General features: G+C 44.7%; 2 protein-coding genes across 6 annotated transcripts in view; one reads left to right on the plus strand and one right to left on the minus strand.

Annotated features, from left to right (window-relative positions):
* Positions 1 to 1799, plus strand: part of TTF2 (transcription termination factor 2) — a 35419-nt gene extending 33620 nt beyond the window's left edge. For both annotated transcript variants that reach the window (XM_006268521.4, XM_019476456.2), the window contains 2 exons: positions 727 to 801; positions 1459 to 1799. In XM_006268521.4, the coding sequence (XP_006268583.3) occupies positions 727 to 801; positions 1459 to 1603 (220 nt within the window). In that variant the 3' untranslated portion in view covers positions 1604 to 1799. The remainder of the gene's footprint in view (positions 1 to 726; positions 802 to 1458) is intronic.
* Positions 1800 to 7493: 5694 nt separating this feature from the next.
* On the minus strand, positions 7494 to 26097 carry GPR161 (G protein-coupled receptor 161). 4 transcript variants are annotated; one of them, XM_019476540.2, is made up of 7 exons: positions 26003 to 26097; positions 24537 to 24613; positions 21694 to 22105; positions 20446 to 21170; positions 17519 to 17623; positions 16120 to 16239; positions 7494 to 13696 (listed from the first exon to the last, which is right to left on the minus strand). In XM_019476540.2, the coding sequence occupies exons 3-7, from the start codon at positions 22059 to 22061 to the stop codon at positions 13449 to 13451; spliced, it is 1566 nt and encodes a 521-aa protein (XP_019332085.1). In that variant the 5' UTR covers positions 22062 to 22105; positions 24537 to 24613; positions 26003 to 26097; the 3' UTR covers positions 7494 to 13448. The 4 variants fall into 4 exon arrangements, with proteins under 4 accessions (XP_019332085.1, XP_059576432.1, XP_059576433.1 ...); XM_059720449.1 differs by lacking the exon at positions 26003 to 26097 and adding an exon at positions 25706 to 25809; XM_059720450.1 differs by lacking the exons at positions 21694 to 22105; positions 26003 to 26097 and adding an exon at positions 25706 to 25810.
* Between the last annotated feature and the right edge of the window lie 506 nt (positions 26098 to 26603).

Genomic DNA, 26603 nt, shown 5'->3' on the forward strand with positions numbered 1-26603 from the left:
TCAGGATATAAACCACCTACTCAGTAGTAGAGGTTATGAAGAAATTTCGGTCATCATAGGCAGAGATTATGCCTTCATTTTCCAACAGAGCTGATCAAACATGGGAAAACCTTTCCTTCCCCCCCCCCCCCCCCCCATGAACATACTCTTGGGGGTAAAAAAAATCATTTTTTTTTTTTCTATATACTCTATCTAGTCCAGTCTTTTTGGCAATATTGTATGTGTGCATGGGTGCATTTTATATATATATATATATATATATATATATATATATATATATATATATATATATATACACAGGGGTTTGGGTTGTAGCCGTATTGGTCTAAGGACATAGGCAGAGAAGGTTCCCTGGGTGAATTTGATATCTTTTATTAGACCAACCCAAATGGTTGGAGAATAGATATAAATGCAAATGTGCATATGCACAATGTGGCCAAAAAGACTGGACGAAATAGATTATTGGTCTGAACCCACAGAGTAGTTCTGTAGTGTGAGAAGCAACAGTGAGTATAATGGCACGGCATGAAGAGCATCTGGCTTGGATCCCCAGTCTTATGCCTATAAAATAAAAGAGCTAGGAGGAGGTTGGGTTTCTTGCACAGAAGAAGTGAGCTGCACAGAGGGGAAGGGAGAACGAACAAGCCAGGCATGAGGGTGCTTGGTAACTCTGTTAGTCGTAATGATTGTGAAATTCTGAAGCTGAGCCCTGTTCTCACCTTGCAGGAATCCTGCCCTTGAAGATCAAGCCTGCGACCGCATTTACCGTGTGGGGCAGCAGAAGGATGTGGTAATACACAGGTCAGCAGCAACAGCCCTTCTTCCTGGTTAGCAATGAATGAGGCAGGTGCCTCTCATGTGAAATCAGGCTTTGGCTGGGGGTGCTTTGTGGGTTTGTTTCCTCACTTCAGGGCTATTCACATGGGAGCAAGGAAGGGGCAGAAGGCAATCCTATGGAGGGTTTTCTGGAATTGGAATTGGTCCATGGCTTTTCTTGATCACTGCTGAATTCTTTCAGTGGGCCAGAAATCATTCTTAATGGCTTGGTTGGCCTTTCTCTGCTGTTGAGTATAACTCAGTCCCCAAACCATTTTTCTTCATCAGTCCCTCAGGAGACATGCATTGTAAAGGCAAGAAAATAGTTGTTCTTTTAATGAGCTGCAAAGCCCTGTTCTCATTGTAGCTCCTTGAGTTTGAATGCTCTTAATCTCTATCAGAGCTCTGGGTTGCAGAGTCCAGCTCTTATAACAATGTAAGCTTCATATTGAAAACTTAATATGTTAAGCAGTCACAGCTGCAAGGTAAGCCTCCTGCCCTTGGATGGAAAATGCTGCTGAAATAATTTGTTCCCTTTTCTGAAAATGAGATGAGTCACTAGAGAATTGAAGGGGCTGAACGCTTGATGAAGGGCTGTCTTTTCCTCTAGGAAAAGAGATGATGTGGTACTTTCGGTTTTAGGTTTGTCTGTGAAGGAACAGTAGAAGAAAAGATCTCAGAGCTCCAGACCAAGAAGAAAAATCTAGCTCAGCAGGTGCTGTCAGGCACAGGAGACTCCTTCACCAAGCTAACTCTGGCAGACCTCAAAATTATCTTTGGCATCTAACTACTACTGCTTGAGAGTAACCCAAGGTTTGAAGTGAACTGGGGTAGGATTTTGGTTAAGAACCTCTGTTTAGTGGCTAGTTCTTACTGGAGACAATGAGTAGAATTCTTTAAACTCTCTTCTTTTTGCAGATTTTTTGTACTGAAGTTGGATACTGTATACAGTAAAGGTTAATAAAACAACAGTTTTAAAACTATATTTATTTAGATAAGTTTTTTTTTCCATTTTGGGGAAGGAGAGAAGAAAAGGGGAGCAAAGAGAGAGACAAAAGTTGTTAGAAAAGAACAGGAGATTAGATAACAGGATGGGATGAATGGGAAAGAGAAAAACACATGGGGTTATTCAGAGAGGAAAATGATAGAAATGATTGGAATGGATCAAAAATGGAAAGGGAGAAAAGAAAAACAGAAAAATAAGTAAAAGACCATATTTGGGTGAAGATTTGTATTTATTTTCCCTTATGTTTCTCTGACAGATGTTTTATGTCCAAGTGAGAGGGTGATTCCTACCCAATTCAAAATACAATCCATGCATGTGAGATGTGATAGGAATTTCCCTCTTTTCCCCCCTGGTGTCAGTTATATTCATTAAAATTATAATGAAACAGAATCCATTGCAGACCACATCCCTAAGATCCTGTGCTTACAGGTTTTTCCCCCATCGCTGTACAACTTATACCTTGCATCCTTTCTAGAGAGCCACTCACTTAATGGGAGTTGGGTTAAGAAGCCACTCGAAAAAGTAGGTGTACACTGCTGTTTCAGTATTCTTCCACTTGGATCATCAGTTGGTGTTTGAGGGTATATTTTAGGGAGGTGCTCCCAACCTGTGTTACCTCTCCTGCTGTTCCTCCAACCAATTCCAGAGCCACACGCACAGTACCTTCTGGCATTTCCCATCTACTGCACAGCTGCCCAGAGACCCAACTTCTAGCACTCCATTTCTCTGATGGGTTCCCTTTCACATTGCAGAATTCCAGGGGGGGGGGGAAATAGGTGCATCTCATCTCTACTTTTGCTGGAGAGCACCTGGACTTGCTTTCCTGTTCATGGGCAACTGGCATGTACTGAAGTGGCAAGGATGATAACCACTATCACATGACATGGTAATTATCTTGTAACTAATAGCTACTTTTATAATCAGAACATTGTGCTGGAATGACATCTTGTTGAGTAAGTGTTTGTTTCCCTTGTTTGAAGCTGCACCAGGGCTGGAGTAACGCAGCCAGCTTGGGGTCAGGTTCCCCTCCAGGTCCTTACATTTCTGGAAGGATAGCCCCAGAGTCTTGGGGCCTATGAAAGACTAAAGCAGGGATGGGCAAAATATGGCCTGTGGGCCAGATCCAACTCATGGAGGGATTTTGTCTGGCCTGTGGCAGGTGCCTTGGTCCCTCCTGGCTCGGGCCCCATCCGGCTTGTGATGCATCCCAGTGCCCCCAGGCACGCAGCAGGGCTGGGGAAGCTCTGTAGCTTACTTCCTGGCAGCCCTGGTGCCAGCCCTATGGAGATTGGCCAGGACCTGTACAGGCAGGGCCTAAGTGCCAGACTGAGTGCACAGCCCCAGCTCTGGACCTGGCCCCAGCCCACCTGGCATGGGGGGGTCAGGTTCCATGCAATGCCTGCTCCAGACCTGCCCACCCCTGCCCCAATGAGTGGTGGTGGCTGGGCAGAAGCTGCTGCTGGGTGCAGGAAAAATGTAGGACCTGGAGGTGGGCACAGCCACCTCTCCCTCTCTGCCGTTGGGTCTTTACTGCTGTGGCCACCTGGGGCCCACGCCAGGGCCCTCTTCCTCACTGCCACCAGTGCTGCCTCCAGGCTTCCCTGCACCTAGCAGAGCAGTGGTGGAGAAGAGCCACAGGGCAGCCCCATTGTGGGCTCCAGGTGGCTGCAGCAAAAAACGGTGGTGAGGGGGAGGCAGCTGTGCCCTCCCCCAGGTCCCACTTTTTTCCTGCACCCAGCAGCAGCTTCTGTTCAGCCACTGCCACTGTTCATCGTGGCCAGGGCAGGCGGGTCTAAAGCAAATGCTGCAGGGAATCTGACCCCTGGGGCTGTGTGCTCAGCCTGAGGTTGGGCAGAAGCTGCTGCTGGGCCCTGGGGAAAAAGTGGGACCTGACTGTGGCTGCCTCCCCCTCATCACTGCCAGACCTTCTCACTGCAGCTGCTTGGAGCCCTCATCAGGGCTGCCCTGCAGCTCCTTCCTGCCAGGCACAGGGGTCCAAGGCAGCCTGGAGGCAGTGTTGGCAGTGGTGGGGAGAGCCCATGTTCAGGTTCCAGGCAGCCGCAGTGAGAAGGCCCTGGCAGCGGTGAGGGGAAGGTAGCCATGGTCGTTGCCAGGTCCCACTTTTTTCCAGTGCCCAGCAGCAACTTCTGCCTGGCCACCACCACCAAAACCAGGCAGCAACTCCTGTCCCTCCTCGGCATAGAAGGGCAGCCCTGCTGAAGCTGCTGTATGCCCATGTCAGCTCCCTGTCCACCCACAGTGCCATCTCACATACAAGGGTTTGGGGAGCTGTTGCATGGAAGGAGGTGTGGGGGTTTCTGACTCAGCCCACTACATTTTCCCAAAACTCCCTATGTGGCCTGTGGGCCCAAATAATTGCCCACCCCTGGACTAAAGGATCACCTTTCCTGCCTCTGTTTAACATGAGGGCCACAAACATAGCTTCAGTGCTACGTAGCATCCTGCTGCACAGTTACTTAATATGAGGGGTCAGTTACAGGTATTGGTATCTACACACTGTATATGTATTTGCATTGCCTCCATGATGAAAGGGCACAGACCTAGACCTAGGCTTGGAGAGCAAGTGGGAAAACTGCCCTTCCTCTGTAGAGTTCTGGAGCCTTCATCACAGGACTTTCCCAGCCTCCAAGACAGATCTATAAATGATGTCTAACTAGAAGGATGCACGCGTTAAAACCATGGCATTTTAGAGACTGCAGTTGCATTTGGAAGATTGTCTAAGTCTGCAAACCATGTAGTTTGTACAATAAAAGTGATCACCTACAAAAATCCTTGCCTCTTGCATATTTCCTAGATCACCATGCCCAAATCAATCCAACACTACCAATATAGTTGTCTCTGTCACTCAAATCAGTGATACAGGCAAGCTGACTTACCTAGCCACCCAGAACGATTACCGAGTCAGATTATTTTTTTGCAGTGCAGTTTTTATGTTAATATTATTAGTGCCCAAGCCTTTGTGTCCTCTTTTTTTGGTTATTTGATTTTTTTTTAATTTATTTTTTTAAAGCAGGATTTTGGCAGGAGGGGAGCAGTTCCAAGTCTTTATAGATATCATTTTGCAAGGGGGAGGAGCTGTTTTTTCCTAAAACTGACCATGAACATGTGGGGTCATTTCATACTTTTGGGGGGTTTTTGCTGGTTTATTTAATACAGTGGTTCTCAACTTTTTCAAGTTAAGGCTCTCCTTCCTCCCCCACCCCCTCCCCCCACCTTTGGAAAATGCCAGCTCTTAGTTTTCATTCTTTTTTTTGCCCACAGAAAAATAATGGAGCAGATTTTTTGCAAAGAACTCAGAAAGCCCACAGCTATGGATTTCTATTTTAAATTTTGGGGTTTATCTTGTGACTCATTATTGTAAAACTAACCGTGTTAATATTGCGCAGTATCCCACAACACCCTTGAAAGGATCTCAGGGCACCCTCAGGAGGCTATGGCACCACGGCTGAGAATCACTGCCATAAAGCTTCCAGTTTTCCAAGAGTTTTTTCTTCAACAGGGCTGATCTATTTGCCTTCAGCTCCTCCCTAGAACCCGTCACAAAAAATACCCTATAAATTCTCACAAGACCTTAGAATAGTGGTTGTCAACCTTGTTGGAATCAAGGTTCCCTTCATGAGATTCAAGGCAACTCTCAATAGATTCAAGCTACCTCTCCATAACTTTTGTGAATTGAGGGGCATTGATTTCAAAACCTAATTTATTTATTACAGTGCTTACCCCCTTGCCAAGGGGCCTGGCAGTGGGGGTGTGAGATCATCCAAGCATGGAGAAGCCTGAGCCTGCGTTTATTGTAGGGGTGGGCAAAATGCGGCCAGGTGGCTGGATGCATTCTATCCCCATTGCCCGTGGGGCCCCTAAAAAATTTAGAAAATTAATATTAATCTGCCCTGGGCTGCCTGTCCTGCGGCCCTTGATGGCTTGCCGAAACTCAGTAAGCGGCCCTCTGCCAAAATCATTGCCTGCCCTGGTTTATCGGCTTATCTCCAGCATCCTAGTTGAGATTCACTGCCTTAGAAGTAGTTTGTAAGTATTATCTTCATATTAGGAAGCAGGGGTGGCAAAATGTGGTACACCTGCCACAAGTGGCACAGGCAACCTATGTGTGTGACGCACAGCAGATTGGGAAGGGGACAGGCAGCACAGCAGCAGATAGGACATGGAGCAGAAAGCAAGGCAGAGGAAGGAGATTGGAGAGGGAGTGAAGCTAATTTGTGGCCTGCCAAATAGGTTGGTCTCCACTCATTGGCAACGCATAGAGGATGCACACGGGTCCACGTGCAACCCTGAGCATGGCAGTGCACCCCCTGCAAAAAGGCGCTGCCGACATTGCGGCTCGCTACCAACACTGCTGGTGGCATCTGCAGGCGGTCGCTGATCGCTGCTGGCTGCTGCCAGTGGTGTCTGCAGGTAGTCGCTGACCACTGGTCGGTACTCGCCCCGTGGGGCCCCCCCCCCCCCCCCCCCAAGACAGTGCTGCAGCTGTCTGCAGCAGCTCCCCACTTGCCTCCACCATGCTTCCACTGCCACCTGCAGGAGTTTGCAGTTCCCTGCCAGCCTCCAGGGGCATGCGTATTTCATGTCTCCACTGTTATGGAGAACGTGAGATGCGATGCAGAGAGGTGGAAATCATTTGGCCAAGAACACTTACTACAACAGATGAAACTCATAGGGAGCATCTACATGAGATGTATACTGCACAGTAGACTAATTAGCTGTGCAATAAATGTCTCATTGTCTACATGTGCACCTATATTAGGCTGGAGTAAACTAATTTATTCCACAGCAGGATAATACTTGTAAATGGAAGTACTATTCTGCTGTGGAGTAAAAAACACTGCAGCAGTGCATGTGTAGATGCTTCCCTTGCTGGCTGGGGCATGAGGGTGCTTCTGTGCTGGGACTGCTTGCCAGCTAGCCCCACACTGAAGCTCCGTCTGCCCCAGCCAGCTCCTCCACAGCATGCTCAGCCGGGGGACAGCAGCCCCAGGCTGACCCATTGGGCCTCTGGCCAGCCAGGGGTGCTCCAACCGAGTTCAATATGATGCACTCCTGGGCACAATAAACATCAAATGGCGTTACCCGCAAGCAGTAAATTCCAGTGCAATAAACCCCAGAATTTCTTGCTTTGCATTAATTGCACTTGTAGACATGCCCAAAGAGGAGCCATCTATACTGGACTTTTCCTGTGAAAGGCCCCATTTTTGCCTACATGAGAACAAGGCTTGTTCAGTAATATCTTTCACTGAACCAATTATAAGTAGACTGTATTGGTCCAATAAAAGATATTACCAAGCAAACCTTGTTTCTTGCATATTCTGTGGATCACCAGGGCTCCCACAACACTACAGGCCCATATTTTCATACCCAGTGAAATGCCACCAATAGGAACTAATGATAGGGCCTTCAAATAGACCTGACCCAGCTATTTTTACTTTTGTGCCATCTATTCCTGCAAGGGGACATACCACCAACCATCCAACAGAAAACTACTTTTCATCATTACAGATGTGTTTGATTTACACCAACGATGTAGTGTTAAAAAGCTTCATATACTATTATGATTCTTTTGAGCTATCCAGTTTCACTGTGGTGCTTGTTTGAAGAGGTTTTGCCAGTGCCATATTTTAGATTAATAAAATAATTGACGTTTCAGTGTGCATCCACTTTAATTTTTTCAAAGTAAGAAAAAAATATAGTATCCATATTAACACTGAAGGTCAGGGGAAGTGAGGAATACAAAATGTATACAAAATTTACCAAAAGTCTCATGAATCAGAATATTATTATAGTTACAGAATCCTGTGCCCAGTAACAACATACAGTACCATGACAATTGTACAAAAACAGTATATTGGCCAACACTGATTGTAGCTACTTTAGACTGTCACCTATTCTACTTCTATAAATCTACAGTCAGTATAGTTTCTTTGAGTTGAAATGATCACCACATTAAAAAATATTTAGCACTTGATTCTCCTTTTATACTTCTCCATGGGCTTTGGTGTAGTTACTTCTGGCTTACAAAAGTGGAACAGAACGATCGTCCTAGAAATGCTTTCTTTTATCTGTGGAATAGTTTTAAATAGAGGGTGCACGTTTTTTAACACTATTATCACTCATATGAAGTGCTATGCCACATTACAAGCCCACTGTAAACTGAAATTAAATAATATAATAAAATATTTAAACACCATGACCCACATGCATAATTTTATCACACAAAAAGGAGCAAATGGAAGAGACATCTTAATATATAGCATACAGCTGGGGCTAATTTCTGACATCAGTTACTCTCATGTAACACCACTAACTTTTTCTGGGTTTACGTCAGTATAACTAAAGGCTCAATTTGGCCCTTTGTTTACAAAAAAGGGCTGAAAGCACCCCTCCCCCTCCAGCATGTCACACCCATTTTGTTATTTCAGGGTGTATGCTATTTGGAGAATGAAAGGCAGGTGAAAAACTGCTTTAGTCTTATGAAAAAAATGGTTCAGAGTGGTTTTAAGTCAGATCTTGAGGACTGACACGTGTAATGCTGCATGAATTCCACTGAAGCCAATTGTATCAGAATTAGCAACAAGGAAAGCATGATTGGCATTGCATCTTTTATTTAACTGTTCAAATATGGTTTTTTATTACTGGTCATAAAACAATGCAAGACAAACATATTTCTAGGGCTTTCTAGATTTCCTTTTGAAAAGGGGTCAAGTGCTCTCAAGATCCTGATTCAGAGAGGTACACAGGCAAGTGACTAATTTCAGGAGGCAGATAAGGTAACTCACACATGTCAGTGTAGGTGCACATTAAAATACCTTCCTGATCTGGAATATCTGAGATCCTGAAGAGCTTGACCTGCCTAATAAACAGCTATTTGGTGGATCATAGACATTTCAATCTGGGAGGCTATGCAGTGACAGTGTCTGGGGCCACGTGTCCAGGGGAAGTGACATGCAGACAGCCAGCCTGGAGGTCTGGGACCTCCTTTGCACTTATGGCCCTGGATGTAGCATTTCATATGTGGAAGCTTAGGAGGGGGACAGAAATTACCCCCTCTTGAAGAAACAAACCTGAATCCAATTTTGGCTACCCCTCGTTGATCAAAACCTAAAGTTGTAACGTGGGAATCAACTCTCCTGCATTGGCGAGTTTCCCAATACTGGAGTGGGTGTCTAAGGGAAAGATTGCAGGAACTCCCAGATATTTGTCTTGAAGCTAGACTTTCCTCAAAGGAAGTGCTTTTGTAGCCACAATGGTGAGAAGCAAGGTTATTTCTGGTGATACCTTTGTTGAACCAACTGTGTAGTTGGGAAAAAGATGTTAAGCTTTCAGGCATAAAGTGCCCTTCAGGTGAAGTAACAATTGGTCCAATAAAAAACATTTCCAAAGAAAAACTTTGTTTTTCTTTAAAGGACCACTGTCATGCTTAAAAAAAAATCCTCCCCTGTTACTAAGGATGTTTAGATTATTAAAAACTTTATGGCTGTTTTTTTAATCTTTTATTTCTCAAAAAGAATAAAACTGCATCCTGCTTGGTCTCACTGTCTGGAAACAATATGCTTTTTCGTATTCTGCATATAATTTTCTGAAAGGAATGTGTTCCTTAGCAATTTCCCTAAAGAGATTTCAAACCAGAAAGCATCAATAGATGACAACAGCACCGTGGGGAGGGTATGTGGTCTGTTTAGTAAAAACATCATATGTTGTTAATGTACTAGTGAAAGGAACAAAGAGCCAAATTCAACCCTGCTGTAAGCAGCTGCAATTCTGCTGACCTTCCCAGGGGGCTGAATTAGGGCAGTATTTTAGTGCATTAGGTGCTCTTTGTGCAACACTTTTGGCATTTCTCTGTATGCCTTGATGAATTGTATCCTCCAGTTTATGCTTTTCTGCCAGAATTCTAACAACTATCTCATCCCAACCTGATGGTGAAGGAGAGTTTACCCAAGCAATCTTGTGTGCATCCCTTTAAACCAAGCACCTTATTTCCTTAACTCTCACTGACCTTTTGTTGTTGTAAAATAAAACTCTACCAAGTCAACTGGAATGCAAAACAAGTATTTCTAGCAATCTGGTGGGTAATTACATCCAATGTCTTTGCGGTGGGAGGGATCCTTCTCTAGGAACACTTATTCCAGAGAACAGCCATAGGGAACCATCATTCATGAAAAAAGGTCCAGAGGTATATTTTTCTTGCTGCATAATCATCGTACACTGGCAATCATGACCTCAGTGCAGGGCATTTCCTGGCTCAGGGATGGGATTTTATATCTTTGAATGTGTGCCTGAAGGTGGCAGTTCTATACACAGAAAAAAGTAAGGTGAAAATAATGAGTTGCTGTGATCCCTAGCTGTTCTGTGGGCCTTCAGCTTCTCACCGCCTTTTGCTGTTAACCCTTTCATTCCTGAATAGTTTGTATTCATAAAAACATGCCACCTTAGTGGCTCATAGAGACCTCGACTCAACAATCAATTCTCAATCAGGAAATTACATGCTTAATTTTAGGAGTGCACTTAAAATCTATGACTTAATGCAGGGGTGGTCCACTTATACCACATGTACCAGAAGTGGCGCAGGCAGACTCTGCCTGTGGCATACTGCAGACCAGCGAGAAGACAGGCAGCACAGTGGCAGATAGGACAAGGAGCAGAAAAGAGAGCAGCAGGTTGGGTGGGGAGTACAGTGAAGGAAGCAGAAAGTAAAGTAGCAGATCAGAGAGGGAGCACAGGTCTGGAAGCACAAAGCAGAGCATCTGATTGGGCAGGGGAAGGCAGTCAGGGAGGATGGGGGCTAATTTGTGGCACGCTTGTCAAAAGGTTGGCCCCGAATGACTCAGTGGGACTTGACAGGTAGGGACAGACATTAAAAAAGCCTGAGCCTGAATTGATTTAATCTTTGCAGGTTAGTCTAACCTGGCTAGGCTAAATCAGTTTGTAACCAAACAAGCATCCCAGACATGCAGGCACATGCCTGCAGTGGCTCAGGCCAGAAGCTGGGGGGCTCTAAAGCAGCTCTCCCTTCCCTTCCAGTTGCTGAGCTGAGAGGGGTGTGGCCAGGCCCAGCAGGATGCTATGATTATTAGGAAGGGTTCCTCTGCTCCTCAACAGCTCAGAGGGGGATGTTTATCACCCCTGACTCAGTGCTTATCACCCCATTAAGTAAACAGAGGGACATTACCAGCTATCTGTTGATTCTGCCTTTGTCCCATGTGCCGCAGCTCCGAGGTAGCCAGTACGTGGTTTGCTAGCTAATGCTGAGAGGTGTCTGTGAGGGAGGGGGAATGCCTGCTTAGCAAAGAATGGGAGGGCAGAAGCCAGGCAGATGCCTGCAGAGACTGCTGGAGCTGCAGCCAGGGAGCAGAAGGGAGGAGCCAGCCCTGCTGTGGAGCAGAGAGACCTGCCCAACCCAGAGAGCATGCCAGGATGTTGGTGGAGTCTGATTTAACTTAAACCAGCAAGGGGTCTGGGACAGACATTGCATAAACCGGTTTGAGGCAAATCAGTTAAGTCTGATACTGAATTCAAGCAGGTTTATCTCAAACTGCTTTCAGCCATTCTCAAACTGGGTTATGTGTACTGAACATTTGTTCTGTTACAAGTTTAAACCATTTTCTGATCACTTAAACTGGTTTATGTGTAATGTCTGTCCCTAACCAACAAGTGCTTAAAGGCAAGCAACAGCTTAAATATTTTAGGATGGGCTTAAGCATGTATTTAAATACTTTGCTGGACAAGAATCAGAGACAGGTACAAGCTAGCAGTTTGCAGACAGGAGTTCTGATATAAATCCTGGCTATGGCCTTAGGTAAATCACAGACAGCCATATTTTCAGGAGTGTTCACTTGGTTTTTGGGTGCCCAAATTGGGATACCATGTCCTTAATTTTTAGAGGTCCTGAGCACCTGTAGCTTCTAGGGGGCACTCAAAACATGAGTCACCCAACTTTAGAAAATACTTCTGAAACAAACATGGCCTTTTACTACTCTGCCTCAATGGTATCTGATTATGCTACAAGTCTACCTGCCTCTTGGGATAAAGGGGCTGTATGTGTTAATTATGTACTGTTTATATAGTTTCTAGAACATGGAAAGTGCTATAAAAATGTTAGCTGTCATTCTTGGAATTAATTATTGTTTATAGTATATACATGCTCCGGGAGCAGGGTGGAGAGGGGAGGAAGCGCTTTAATTAGAGCGGCTCTGAGACCCACTTTAATTAAAGCACCCAGAGTGTCAGGTGTATCAGCATCCCTGCCCTGAAAAATGGCTGCAGGGGTGCTTTAACTAAAGCTCATTGAATGAGCTTTAGTTAAAGTGCCCCCACCGCTATTTTACAGCATGAGGACACTGATACATGTGACACTGGAGTCTGTTGAAGTATGGTAATTACCATGCTTCAGCAGACTCAATTAATCGAGTAATTACAGCACATTGGAGCATCCTCCCTGCATGTGTATAGGCTCCCAAAGTTACAAGTGTGTTTTAATGGTCTTGTATTTAAATGTTTAAATAGTAAATATTATTTCAACATTATAAACATAGCGTTTAAGTGGTTAAACATTAAATTAGGTTTAAATTGTTAAACATTAAATTATGTTTAGATGGTTACATATTAAAATGTACTGTCATTTTTACAATTTCCAAATACCAAGAACTACTAGCACTGAGGTAGCTATTTTGCTTAAACAACACAAGAAGATAAACTTTCTGGTAAAATCTTAATTCAAGATTATTCCTGAATGTCAATATTAAGCGGCAAGGCGTTATTTATATTCTGTCTAATCCGTGTTAAAACTCAATCGCTGCACAAGGCCTTTTAGTACAAGAAATCCACAGGGATATTCTCAATGGGAAAAACTAAAAATACCTGCATGTTAATTATGTAAAATTATTATTATTATCATCTTCCCATTATATATGCAGTACGTGATGTGAAAAATATAGCTGAACTTTGTGATGAAACTGTTGTCCAGGGGAATAAAGTGATCTGGAACCCAACTTCCTATTTTACCTTCTTATGATTAAACAGTCAATAATCTGAGCTACCAGCTAAAGTGAATTTAATTTGGATGCTGCAAATCTGAAAAATAGGGTCAGATTCTGTGCCTTAGTTAAATGCAGGCTCCTGTCATTTGAAATTCTTCACAATAACACTGTGTATAAAGTAGCCATTTTCACAGGCTCAAATCAGAGCAGTCATCCCCTGTGCTAAGGTATAAACTGACTTTCTCAGGGGCCAGAAAGTAAGCTCCATAATGCCTTATAGAACATGGATTGTTTTCTTGCTTTCCTAGGAAATATCAGGCATGGGCGAATGATGACACTGGATTAGAAGGGCCAATTATTTGGTCCTTTCAGGTAAATCCTGTGTTTCTATGTATCGCATACCAAATTTTTAAAAAAATGGCAAAAAGATATTTATTGCCCACTGAACAGTAAGTAAATACTACTCTAAAGCTCATGTGTATGTGTATACTTCGAAGAATCCAGGTATTTTCAAATGTTCTTGACAAACACTGCCATTAACCACTCTGAATACTTTGTCTCAAAATAATTGTAACAGTACTGGGTCCTATCTAGTGGTTTCTTCTGTTCTAGTGCTCTTATCAAATATTCCCTTCATCAATGCTTTGCAGCTGAAGTCTTTGGCTAATGTGAGCCCTGCCGCCACGCCGCGTACCCACATTGCTGCCTGGTACCGTCTTCACAGGGAACAAAGATCCTGGTAAAGCATCTTCCCCAAACAGGCTGATTTTCACATCAGTTTCAATAGCTTTGGCTAAGCTAGATGCATAGCTCTCCAGAGATTTATGGACCTCAGCTTTTACATGAAGAACAGGATTCTTTGCAGCCTCTAAAGGAAAAACAAAGATATTGACACCACGGTATGTGATGGAAGTCATTCAGTGCCACAACCATGCCAGTGTCCACAGGCAAGTACTGCCTTTTAGTACTATAGAGATCATAGCTTCTACAAATGACCACAGCTACTACTAATACAGTAGAACTCAGATCACTAGTATCCAGGTGGTTCACAAATGGCTTAGCTCTTGGTAGGTTGCTGAATTGAATACGAGTCAAGTAGTTGTTTACTTGCTGCAGCTATTACTTCAAAAGGGGTTTCTCTACTCAACTGAGGCTTATCAGCAGGTCGTGTAGGGGTACCCTTCAAAATAGGAGCCTTATCAAACTGGAGCACCTCAGCAGTCCTGTGTACCTGTTTGTTGTTTATTACCCTGAGCTGGCTAGCAAACCCTCATCTTCACAAGAGGAGAGAAAGGGTTAGTCATGTTAGTCTGCAGTCAGGCAGAAGGCAGAGCTAGTGGCACTTTGGAGACTAACTTGTTTAGAGAGGCATAAACTTTTGTAGGTGACAACCTACTTCAGCAGGTAAGGAACCAAAGCCTGTGTAGTATCTAGGTTCTACTGTAGTATTTTATGCTGCCACAGCACCTTTTATCCAAGGACCTCAAAGTGCTCCATGAACAGTACATTTCACACACCCCTGTGTCAGGCAGTGAAATCCCCATCTGAGAACTACGGCTTTATGAAGCAAACACGCTTACATTAATATCAGTGGGACTACCTGCATGCTTAAAGTTAAGCAGATGTTCACTGCTACACAGAATCAGGATCACAGAAGAATTTATTGAATTGATTTTGTACCCATTAAAGTGAGTGGCAAAACATATGCTTATAATATTGGCTGCAGAATTAGGCCCTATAAAAATCACATGTCCACAGCAAGGAATAAATAGCAGAGCCAGAAAAAGAACTATTAAGTACTGACAAGCAGTCCCCTTGTTTTAACCACTGGTTTGCCACCTAAGGGCCATGTCAGGAGGTATAGCCTTCAGGAGCTGAAACACTAGCTGCTGGTGAGCAGCAGTTTATAGGCTGCCAGACTGGCAGGCTCAAGGTCAGCTGCAATGGATGATAAGCAGGGATCCTGGCCGCCTCTAATAAAAAAAAAAAAAAAAAAAAAATCCAAAATTTTCTGATTAAAAAAACCAACTCTCCAAGATTAAAATGAAATGCCACTACACACACACGCACACACGGGAAAATGTGGATTTTGGAAGGGTTTTTTTTTTAATCAGAAAATTTGCCGGGGGGGGGGCGTTAATCAGAGAAAACCAGTATCCCTGATGATGAGTAAAGGAGGATGGAGCCACAAAGAGAGTTAAAACCTCTAGGAGCAGAGTGCAAAGGGAAGAGGGGGGAATTTTGTGGTGCTGAGTGAGAAGCATGGAGCCTGGGTTGTCCTTTCAGGGCACTGGCAATGCATTGGGAGTGGGCATTTGCTTGGGATGGTTTGGGCAGTGATGATCCTCCCTCAGGCAGGGGGTTGGACTGGGTAGCCTCCAGAGGTCTCTTCCAGCCCTGCTTCTCTATGATTCTGTAATGATTTTATGAAGGGAGAATGCTGTAGAGATGGTCTCCTATTAGACGTCATTATTTTTATGTATTACAGCACACATGTAGAGAAGATTCTCAGATACTAATGGTAATAATAATACTAGTCAAACGTAATTCAAAAAGTGGTATTCGTGAAGTATTACCCTTGCTTTCTTCAGATTTAATAAATTTGGTAATTTACAATCAGCCTCTTATTAGCCCAAATTAGGCTAACTGACAATCTACACAAATTAAACTTTAGCTGTCAAAGAAGTTCTGTGCTCTGTGAAGAGGCAACTGGGTTTCAAAATGTGTGCTTTCACACAACTCATTCCCGGAAATATGCTTTGCACCCCTGCAGCTAAACTGCTGTGTTATGAGCACCTTTGCAGCCACATAAGAATTAAGTACAGCTCTCAAGAGCTCCATATTGTCCCTTAGGCATAGTGGTAGCTAGACCAACCTAAACATTTGTTAGGAATTGCAAGCAATGTTTACTGGGATGGGAGTAGCACTTTCCTGCTGCTCACAGACCAACCAGTAGTGTCTGAACAGCAATGGGTGGAGAGATGCAGTCTGGATGGGGAAACAAATCTATTTGGGTTGCTGATATAACCACTGTGAAGCCACAGATGCAGCTCTGGGAAAAATGAGTGAATCTGCAATAAAGGATGGAGTAACTACAGGCCATCCAAAAAGGATCTGGAGGCATTGGAGGAAATAGTGGAGCATATGAGCACTCACTGCAAAGCAGATGGCAGCAGTACTTTCTGTGGACTGTGGTTTAGGAGAGGATTAGCATACCTTCGGAGGTGCACAGGACCAACCAAGTGAGCAGCTTCGGTGGTTCTCATCACAGCTAAAACCTCCTACGCTTACCTTTGATTTGTTCCACTTCATCTTCAAATGTCACAGAACTCCTTCGTCGAGGAGGATAAATGCAGTGCGGGTGATGAACTCCATCTGAGCTGTAGTCTTCAAGCAGCATCACATCTGTACCTGCAAGGTCAGAGTTTTTTAAACAAAATTTACTTGCTTCCAAGGAAATGTTTGGAAATCATAACTCCCAAGAAGACCTACCTAAAATTAAAGAATGACAAAAACTTTTTTGTAGGCTTTAACCCTCACTTTAAAAGAGGCCTTAGCTCTGCAATTTCAGCATCACTCTGTATTCAATGGCAGAGACCATTTAGATTGAATTAAATAGAAACAAATAGGGATACTTGGGGAATTTAGAAGCCCATTTGCAGCTGGGTATTCAAATCCTTAGGAGATTTCTTAGAGTGCACCTATCCTGCTTCTGTGGCACTCCCAAAAGCACTGCTGAGAAGGCTGGTCCTACCCATCTGCTCTTGCATCATCCACTCCAAACCTGGAAATTAGGCTGTGAGGCTTCCCTAAGAGCATCTCCCACCCTAAGGGCACCTCTGTATCTGGTGTACTTAAAAGTGATAGTAGGAAATGTCCTCAGGGTGGCTTAATTTCTGGGTTTTGTATATTACAGAGCTGGAATGGACAGGTGGGGCTTGCTTCTCAGTGATATTCTCAGGGGACCTGCAAAGCAATATTGATAACCCAGGGTGCCATGAAGAGAAGGGTTTTCCTATCATCCTTATCACCTACTGCCATCAAAGCACCTGCCATAGCTTCCAAACTAGAATAAGGTTCCATTCAGGGAAAATCCCACTTTGCCAGCCTTCTGCTCTCAGTGTGTGAGTCACAGGCTGGAAGAGAACAATGCAGTTCATCAGCTAGTAGAGTGTCTTCTGCTGTCTGTATTGCTCCAAAGGATTGTAAATGGGGATTTTAGATGCTCCCCCTCCCCCCTCAGCTGGGAGTGAAAACTACTGCCAGAAAAATCCTGGCAGAGTCCCATGTGCATTTCCTGGTTATTTGAGCTAGACAGAAAGCTTCTGCCCTGTACAACAGACTCTAGAACAGAATGGCCAGATGAAACCTCTTACAAACACTTTGCTTGCTCAGCTCCTTGTAGGGACAAGGAAGGTCACTGAAGAATACTAGAAAGAGAATAGAGTAATAGGACATGCTTTTAAGGGAAAGAAATTAGTCTGCTGGACTAAGCACAGCATAGACACAGCAAGCTCCACATAAAAGGAGAGGAGCAGCTAGGGCCGTTCCGCTGTGAGTACTATACAGAGATGCTAAATGTTATTGTTCTCCTACCCAAAGACACTGCTATATAAATGCAGGCTACTCCACAGAATTCTGCAAAAGTGCAGGCAAACTTCTGTATCAGAAAGGAAAACAAGAGCGTTACCTGACTCCTGGGAGCAGCTGAAACCAGTGTCACCCGTGCTGCTGCTGTTTCCTAATGGCCGTCCACCAGCCATGAGGGCTGTGAGATGGGGAGAGAGTCCCAGGTCTACAAAACAGTGTTAGTACTACTAAGTTGTGCAGATTGACTATAGCCATTGCATCAGCAAACAACATCCATATTCTAGCACCAATTCCACCTGCTAGCTTTCCCATTTGTCCTCCCAAGGCCATGTCATAAGACAGGCCCTGTTGCCAGTCCTTCAGAAACCTAAGTCATCAGATACCAAATCAGTTTGTATTATTTCTACAGGGCAAGTACTTGCCTGCTCTCAGCACTTTGAAAATGTAAGCATTTTATTGGGAGACTGGGCTGAGCCAACAAACTCAAACTTTTAGCACTGCAAAAAATTGCCAGGTATTCTTCAGCCACAGAAGCTTCATGGAGCTATAAAAGATCCTCATGAAAATGAGATGCTCAGTTGTATGGCTTGGTAGCACTGAGCTAGCCGGCAACCTGGCCTTTTACAACCTGTTCTGGGAAGGAGGATATTCTGGGTTCTTATCTAGGTGTTTTCTTTGGATCCAGTTCTGGGGCTTTCTTTTTTTCTATCAGCCTTTGGCTGGTAAATGGAGGATAAATTTGAAGCTGTCTCTTCCCCCCAAATAATACTTCCTATCCCTCCAGGGTCTTACTCTCAGAATTTCCTGGCTGAAGCAAATGCCATGCCCTCCCCTCAGTGTTCTGGGTTCTCCTTTCCTGTTTGGGGTCTCTTTTCCTCCAGTGTTGACCTGGGCGCACAGCTCTCCCACCAAGGACTATGGGAGAGGCCCAATTCCTAGCAGTTTTAAAGGGTTCAGAATAATAGCTATGACTTCATTATTCTACAAGATAACTAATCTCTGAGGAACAGCAGAGGCAATGGAACTGTATGTCTGCAAACTAAGGAAATAAACTATTGGAACAGTTTGACTTCATTTACAAGATTCCCTTCATGACCACAAAGTTTAGAAACTATTAGAAAAAAAATAGCCCCTGGAAGATGTGAATTTTTCAGCTCTTGTACCTATTTTAATATACTACAGAACACTTGATCTTCAGGAAGGGAAATATTATTGCAGCTCAGAGGGAGGTATAAGCTCTTCTGGCCAGAGAATTTGCAAGTTGGATATTTAATACTGAGAAGTTCTTCTTAGGCTTGATCCAAAGCCGGCTGAAATTAATGGAAAGATTCCCACTGATGTCAATGGATTTAGAGACAGACACATTAAGAAGAGGAAGAATGTTCTTGCTATTTCTAAACAGGCTGCAAGTTTTGAGCAGTTACTTACCATCTACAAACCCATTTTCCTTCCCTGTTACACCAGTACAAACATGACTGCTTGCCAGCAAAGTTGCAATTTGGCCTCTCAGGCCTTTCAGCATATAAAATATCTCTAAAACTAAAAAGAGTTAGAAATAGTCTTGGGAAGCTAATGGGCTTTCTCTAAGACCTGAATATAAAAGGACTTTGTGGAAGAATGAATTATTTCATTATTTAGCACCCACAAGACAACACTTGCACCCCATATAGCTTGACAATCCAAAAGGCAGACAGAAAGATGGTGGGATAGGCCTGGATATCTCCAGAGGGTAGTAAAAAATGTAGTTGCTTTTAAACATAAACTCACTGCATGTGGGTCTTGTGGGAGGATTTTAAAGGGACAGTTATTATATTTAAACTCTCACTTCTGTCTGCAGACATTGTACCTTGGTGTTTTTACAAAGATCCCCTGAAATTACAATAACCGAAAGAAATTAAAGATTTTTTTTCATTTTGTTTACTATAAACATTCATTTCTAGTAAACTTCACTCTTTCCCCAGTATAATCAGTCTTCCCGGTGTGGTTCTTTCACACAGTAGGTGGTATTTTTCAAAAACACCCATTTTAACTTTAGAAAACATTTAGATCTCAGGGACAAATCAAGTCTGGAAAAGTTTAGCCCATGAAGTAAAAGTCTGGGGAAGTCATAATGAACTGACTGCATAATCTTACAATGGAAAATCTGGGGCAGCATTCACTAGAACTAAAGGGACAACCTCAGAGGGAGGTGAAAGCACTTGGCAAACAAATTAATACTGAGCTTTAGTTGCTGAAAATATTTACACTTTGCTCCTTAAAAATATCCTAGGCCTGATTCTCCACTCTGTTACACTTGTTTTGCACTTGTTATATACAATGTCATTCCACTGAAGTCAAAGGGTTTTCACCAGCATAAAATCAGGGAGATGTAGTGGAAAATCAGTTCTAGTGAATATACTGCTGATACTGTTTAACTTGAATAATTTGAAATAGGGTGTGTGTGTGTGGAGGGTAGAGATGAGGGAAGGACATTCTTTTTTACTAGGCCCACAATTGTATCTCCTCTGGCATAGAAAATGTTGCTCTATGAAGAGAAGGGAGTGAGGAGCAAGGCAGATTACCCCAAACTTCCTTCAACTGAGTGATGTAATCTGAACAAAAATCTATTGAAACACCCCCATACCCCCCAGCAAAGAAACCTCTAGGCCAGTGATTCTCAACCAAGGTGCCTCAAGATCCTTTGAAGGGTGATACACACCATTAGCACTATTAGCTTTACAAACGATTCACAAGATAAACCCAGAAATTTCAAACAGAAATCCATAGTTGTGTTTTTTCTGAGTTCTTTGCAACAGAAAACCTGTTGTATTATTTTTCTGTAAACAAAAAAGAGTGAAAATGAAGAGCTGGTATTTTCCAAAGGGTGCCTCAAGTCTATCCAGTGGTGCCTTGAGCCTAAAAAGGGTTGAGAGCCACTGCTCTACATCATGTTCACCCAATCTATGAAAGATGTATAGCAAGTGCAGATCCTAAGCATCATTATTTTTTCATTAGAAGTGTATTTCTTTTTATCACTCTGTTTGTTACCTGTGATCCTATTGGAAATGCTGAATAACCTGGTTGTCCTATTACGTTGAACAAATGACTCCCGGTAATACCGATCACCAAAGCACATTCCTAAGAGTTCCTTGCGCACAGTTTTGTTCCACAGTCCATATATCAGCGGATGACAAATGGCACTTGAAAATGACAGCCACGTTGCTAATGTCTCCAAAGCAGGGGAAATGCTGTTTTTCCCCCAAAGTGCCTCTGATGTGATTACAACCATGTAAGGCCCCCAAGTGATCACGAAAGCACCAATCACAACCAAAATAGTGATGAAAGCTTTGCACTGATTGGCTGAGTAGACAACCCCTTGGAAAGCATTCCTTCGACTGCCTGAAGAGGAGGTGGAGGTGCTAGAGTTCTTTCTCCCATTCCTCTGTGCATCCTCCTCTACAATGACCACGCTGCCACAGTGAATTTTGCGTGCCTTCACGCGAGCCACGCGAAATATGAATCCGTAGCAAATCATCATCACCAGGAAGGGCAACAGAGCACACCAGATCTGCCAAAAGGCAGTGTAGCCTGCCTCTTTATGCCACGCAGCCACACACATCCATTTGAACTGGTCAAATTCCAAAGAAGACCAGCCAAAGAGAGGAGGGAGGCAGCCAATGAGGGAATGTAGCCACACGTACACCAGGGCTACCACTGCTCTGTTTCCTGTGATCTTCATTGGATAAACCATTGGGTATAGGACAGCATAGTACCTGGGAAACATAAAAAGAAGCAGAAGCTTTATTAAAAGGTATAACAATTTACTGGCTAAGTCCAATTAACAAGAGATTAAGATTTCCCCTTTCCTCATACCCCAGAGAAACTGCTTTCCTCCCAAACCTCAAACTGAATCCAAGGGACACTGTTAAAAATGCTCCCTATTTTTACAACAGTTACTTTCCGTCAGGAATTCAAAATCAAGAAATGCCTCCATTAAAAATACACATGCAGCCATCACTCTGCCGTTTTCCTGCCACTGATTCAATGATGCAGTCCTGGGATAACCGTTCAGATGTACTTTGTGATATCCTAGGATAAACTGTTAGTACTTTTTATCCTGTGAACATTTTTAGGATTTATAAGAGACAACAGGCATGGACAAACGAACAAATTGCACGATATGAATGACTGCACTTTGTTCCAGGATAAAACAGTTTATATACCGCAGGACAAATGAGACTTCTGTTTGTAGCCAATGTGGACTGAATTGCTATGTGCCACAAGACAGCAGCTTACCGATCAATAGCAATGAGGCCCAGGGTAAGCATACTGGCCGAGCTAATCAGCATGTAGAGCAGGGCAGAAAAGTTGCACCACACCACTCCAAAGATCCATTCCCGCCTGATGGAACTGGTGACGACAAAAGGCAGTACCAGTATGGAGAGGAGGAGGTTGGACAGTGTCAGGCTGAACACAAACTTGTTGCTTAGTGTTAGGAGGTAAGACTTCCTGTAGAGGGTCACGACAATCACCAGGTTGCCCAAACAGATGAAGATAGCAATGACAATAATTGCCACTGACTCTGTCACTCTGATGGCCCCATCTTCCTGGGTTGTGAGGTTCCTCAGGCCTTTCCCATGGCTGAGGGAGAAGTTGGGGCTCATTGTCAGAGAACACAGGAGTAGAGCAGCCAGTACATCCTGAGCAACTGGAAAAAGAAGAAAAATCACTCTACAACATTCATCCAAACTCCATCAGAGTTCCCAAGTCTCTGGCATCTTTATACAAAGATCTCAGGGCCCTTTTCTAGCTATCAATCAAAATTCACAGTGCCCAGAAGAAGCTGATAACCACTTCAGATGGGTGAAAAGAGGGGGAAAGACTTGCCCTAGGTCATATACAGCCAGTGAAAGTCAGAGCCAAGCAGAGAAGTCATATGTCCAAGTGAATGACAGACAAGGGGACATTTTGCAGCATTTTATTTAATATTTTCCTTTTTTTTAATCTCAAAACTGACCAGCCATTCAATAAGCCCTGCCCTCCCCATCCCTTTATTTCAACCCAAAAGCGGTTATGTAAAGAAAAAGTGTTTTAAATTGGTTTCTAATAGTCTTAGCGTATGCAGAAGGAGACGTTTTCTTGTTGTATACTCAAAATAAGCGAGTAGCTAGTCATACAGAGCTGACTCCTTATTTCTAGTTTCTGAGTTAACATTAAAAACAGCTAAAAATGCAGCTGATACTTTCCTCCTATGTTTCTTGTCCATATAATCAATGTCAAGAACTGAGAAAGAAATGGTGTTTTATTGCTAGTGGTTGAAGGAGACTGTCCTCTGGTTGACTGTCAAAAGGAATAGGTATGTGCAAGGGATAGGTCTTTTACTAACATCTGGCCCACACTATAAAAATGTTTGACAGAACTTTGATCTAAGAGATATCAGTGTTTGTCACCTCTCTCAGCCGAATGACATCATGTCTCTCCAGGCCTCAGAAACATTGCTCTTGGATCCCCAGTAAGCTACCACAACCTTGCACTGTTTGCTGTATTCCTAACTGCTTACTAACTTTTGATTCCAATGGACTGCACAATCTATGAGCCTCAGACATTGTCTTCCCACTCCTTGCTGCCTCAACAGGCTGCTGATATCCTTTTTATCTTGTAAAGAGACACCACTGCTTGGCTATCTGGCCATTGTATCAATGCAAGACAACCTCATCAACTCTGCCTGGGGCAGGCCAAGATGGCCATCCACACCAGGAGGAAAACAGGGAAGAGAAAGTGCTTTGACTGCAGGGCCTATTTCCCTTCCCTCCGTGTATCAAGTCTCTGCAGACAGGTCATCTGGGAAGCATCCACTGGCTTCTTGAACTCCTACATGGGAGACTGGGCTCCACTTAAGTATCCCTACTCAGTATCCTCTTCTGGATCCTTGCTTTTGACCTTATACCTTCAATCCTCATCCAGTTTTGTTCATCTGTTGTCCTCCATAATCAGTTGAGTCCTCTTGTTTTTCCTGGTCTGTTGAAGGAAGATCTTTTTGTGTTTGGGGACAGACCTTCATTTCGGCAGAGGAAGTACACAGGGACCAAACAGATCCACAACTTCAGCACTGCTTTTCCCAGTACAGCAGGTTTTTCTCCTTCCACAGCACCATAAAGAGAACCAGAGGAAGCCACCAGGCAGCCATCTCACTGTTCTGTCAGTGAAGTCTTACACTCTCACACGTACACTTATGCACACATACACACACTGCATCTAAACAAGTCGTGCACACATGCATATGCACACACACACACCCCCCAACAAAACAAAGCATGAATTACAAAAAAATTAGATTCCAATGGATATGAACCTGGTGCTAAAATTGTCTGGAGAGCAGTAACACACAGAGGGTGTCCTGGCTCTGAAAGTGACCATGCCCCATACCTAATTGGTTGACAATATCCAGAAAATGCCCTGCATTTATGAGTTTGTTAAAGGAACAAAAACACTAATCAGCTAAAAATCTATTTTTTAAACAAATGTCTTCTGTGTGCTACTAAGTAAAACTTTAATAAATTAAAATCAGATCTTTTAAAAAGCTTTGGCTTTTCACTCCTAAAGCTCTTTGTTTCCTTTTTACCTTTCATTTGGTGCAGACTGTGGTCATTTTGGACCCGATCTCTGCCATTATAATGGTTTCTTGGTGCTTTTAGCAGCTGGCACAAATTAAAGCAGCTTTCAGATGCGGCTAATTTATGCCAGAGTCCAGGAGTGCTCAAAGAAGTCCAAATGTGGTTTAAAATCAACTTTTCCTACTTCCACCTCAGCTATGCAAAGGACTCTTCTGTCACAGCCAGGTTTTTTGCCCTTTCATTTTCATTTGCAGTCATACTTGCTTCCAGGTGCTGACAGAATGCTGCTATGTTTGAGCTGCTCCACCAGAAGAGGATGCTTACAGCCCAACAAAAATCCTTTTCAGCATTAAAAGCCATGAAACATTATCATTACATGACTTCTAAGCTGCTTCTGTAAAAGCAGTAAAAACACTGCTTTGTTTGGAACTTTTAAAAAATGGTGTTAATATTAATAAGGTAAAGAAAATGCATTTGGAAAACTCACGGATCACAACCCCATGTGGACACATGCCCTGTAGATACCTTAAAGAATCTGCAACACATGGCCAGAGTCTTCCTGCATCTCTTCAGCATCCACAAGCGTGGCCTGAAAACTTGACCTTTAACGAACAGAGAACAGACAGTGTCAGACAAGCCAGCTAGGCGATGACTGGGGCCCTGGGAGACAGCAGTGGGAGGCTAACTGCACTAAAGTGACTATTATGTCAGCACTCCATATTCCCACTGGCACTACACTGATGGTAACTGGCACAGTAGGCTAAGATGCATAGCCCTGAGAGCAAAACTAGTTGATGGTGTCTGGGCAGCATCGGTTATCTTTTGCATGTGTGCCTGCAAGCTCTTTGTGCCTTGAGGTGGTGGCCAAATGCTGGGTATCACACTACACTCCTCTGCTCCAGAGAGATCCTATGGAACAGGCAGTGCAGTGCAGTGCAGTGCAGTGCAGTGCAGGAGACACAGGGCTTTACTGCTCTTTTGCTTGTCTCTCCTAGCACTGCCCCTCTTGTCTTTTGTATGCTAGTTTTTCTCCTTGTCCTCTGCTTTCTGCGCATCTTTGCACAGCATCTGATGAAGTGAGCTTGGGTTCACAAAAGCTTGTGCTCTGTATGTGTAGAGATGTGTGTGTGTGTGTGTAGAGGGGGGTGTATCTGTAGAGACGTGTGTGTAGAGGGGTATAAGAGTAGGGTAGCTGTGAAGGGGTGTGTGTATGGCCAGAGATGTGTGCATAGAGGTGTGTAAAGGTAGAGTAGGTGTGTGTAGGGGCAGAGATGTGTGTGTAGAGGTGTGTGTGTATGGGTAGATGTGCATGTGCAGGGTGCGTGTAGAGAGATGTGCATGTATGTGTAGGGACGAGGTGTATGTGTGTGTGCACACACATATGTGTGTGTGCGGGGACATGTGCGTGTGTGCAGATGCACGTGTGTGTGCAGGGGCAGATGCGTGCGCTGCAGATGTGGGCAGCGAGGCAGACGCGCACTTCCCTCCCCGGCCCGAGGCAGCCCGCCCCAGGGACGCCTTTCTCGGCAGCTCCGGACCGGCGGGCGGGAGCTGGAGCCGGAGCCGGAGCCGGAGGCAGCTGGGCCGGGAGCGGCGCGGGGAGCCGGGCGGGGGCAGCCGCCGCGGGGCTGGGGAGGTGCCGGCGGAGCCCCCGGGCCCCCCGGCCTGCCCGCCTCCCCCCGGGGCGCACTCACCGCCGCGCCGCCGCCTGCCCCGCCGCGCGGCCCGCGAGGTGTCGGGTTACCGCGCCCCGGACCCCCGCAGCCGCCGAGAGAGGCCCCGAGCAGCGGCCCGAGCCGCCGCCTCCTCCTCCTCCCCTCCCCCTCCATCCCCCTCCCCAGCCGCCGCCTCCCCTTGCCCGCTCCCGCCCTCGGCCCTCTCCTGCTCCCTCTCCATCCGCTCCCAGCTCCTTTCTTCCCCGGCTTCTCCGCTCGTCTGCACCTCCAGGCAGCTCTTCTCATCTCCCCATCCCCCCAGTCCCTTACCCTTACCCCTCCCCGCAGCAGCCGCTCATCTCCACAGCCTCCCCTGGAAGTCAGTCAAGAAGACAAAAACCTGTCGGAAGCGTGTGGAGGGCGGCCAGGTGCCTGCCTCTGGGTGTGTGTGAAGGCGCGTGGCAGCAGCACAGCGATTCTCAGCCGGGCTGCCACCGCGTCCCAGGACCTCTGCAGGAGGCAAGGACTTCTTCCAGTGGCATGTTTTATTGGACCCGCTGCCAAGTTGGGACAGCACTGGTGTGTGTGCATGCATACTGGTCCGGCCTGGAAAAGGATCCTTTCAAGGGTGATCTATATGCCACACCAGTGGTTCTCCACTTTTATAGACTCAAGGCACCCCTCCAGTTGGGTCCCTTCTTGTCACCTCCTTGCCTATTCTTTTCTCCCCCCTAACCTTTTTCAGTGCGGTTCAGAGGTGATATGTAGCTTAGACCCACTGATACGCATATCTCATTTTCATATCATATCATTCCCAGGGTGGCAGGACACCTTGGCTGACAATCACCGTGCTATACTATACTCCTTTATACCGATACCCAGAAGCAAGCACCTGGCCTGACCTCCACACATTTCAGACAACTTTTTATCTCCTTTA

Source organism: Alligator mississippiensis, chromosome 1, assembly GCF_030867095.1.
Source record: "Alligator mississippiensis isolate rAllMis1 chromosome 1, rAllMis1, whole genome shotgun sequence".
Taxonomy (NCBI): Eukaryota; Metazoa; Chordata; order Crocodylia; family Alligatoridae; genus Alligator; species Alligator mississippiensis.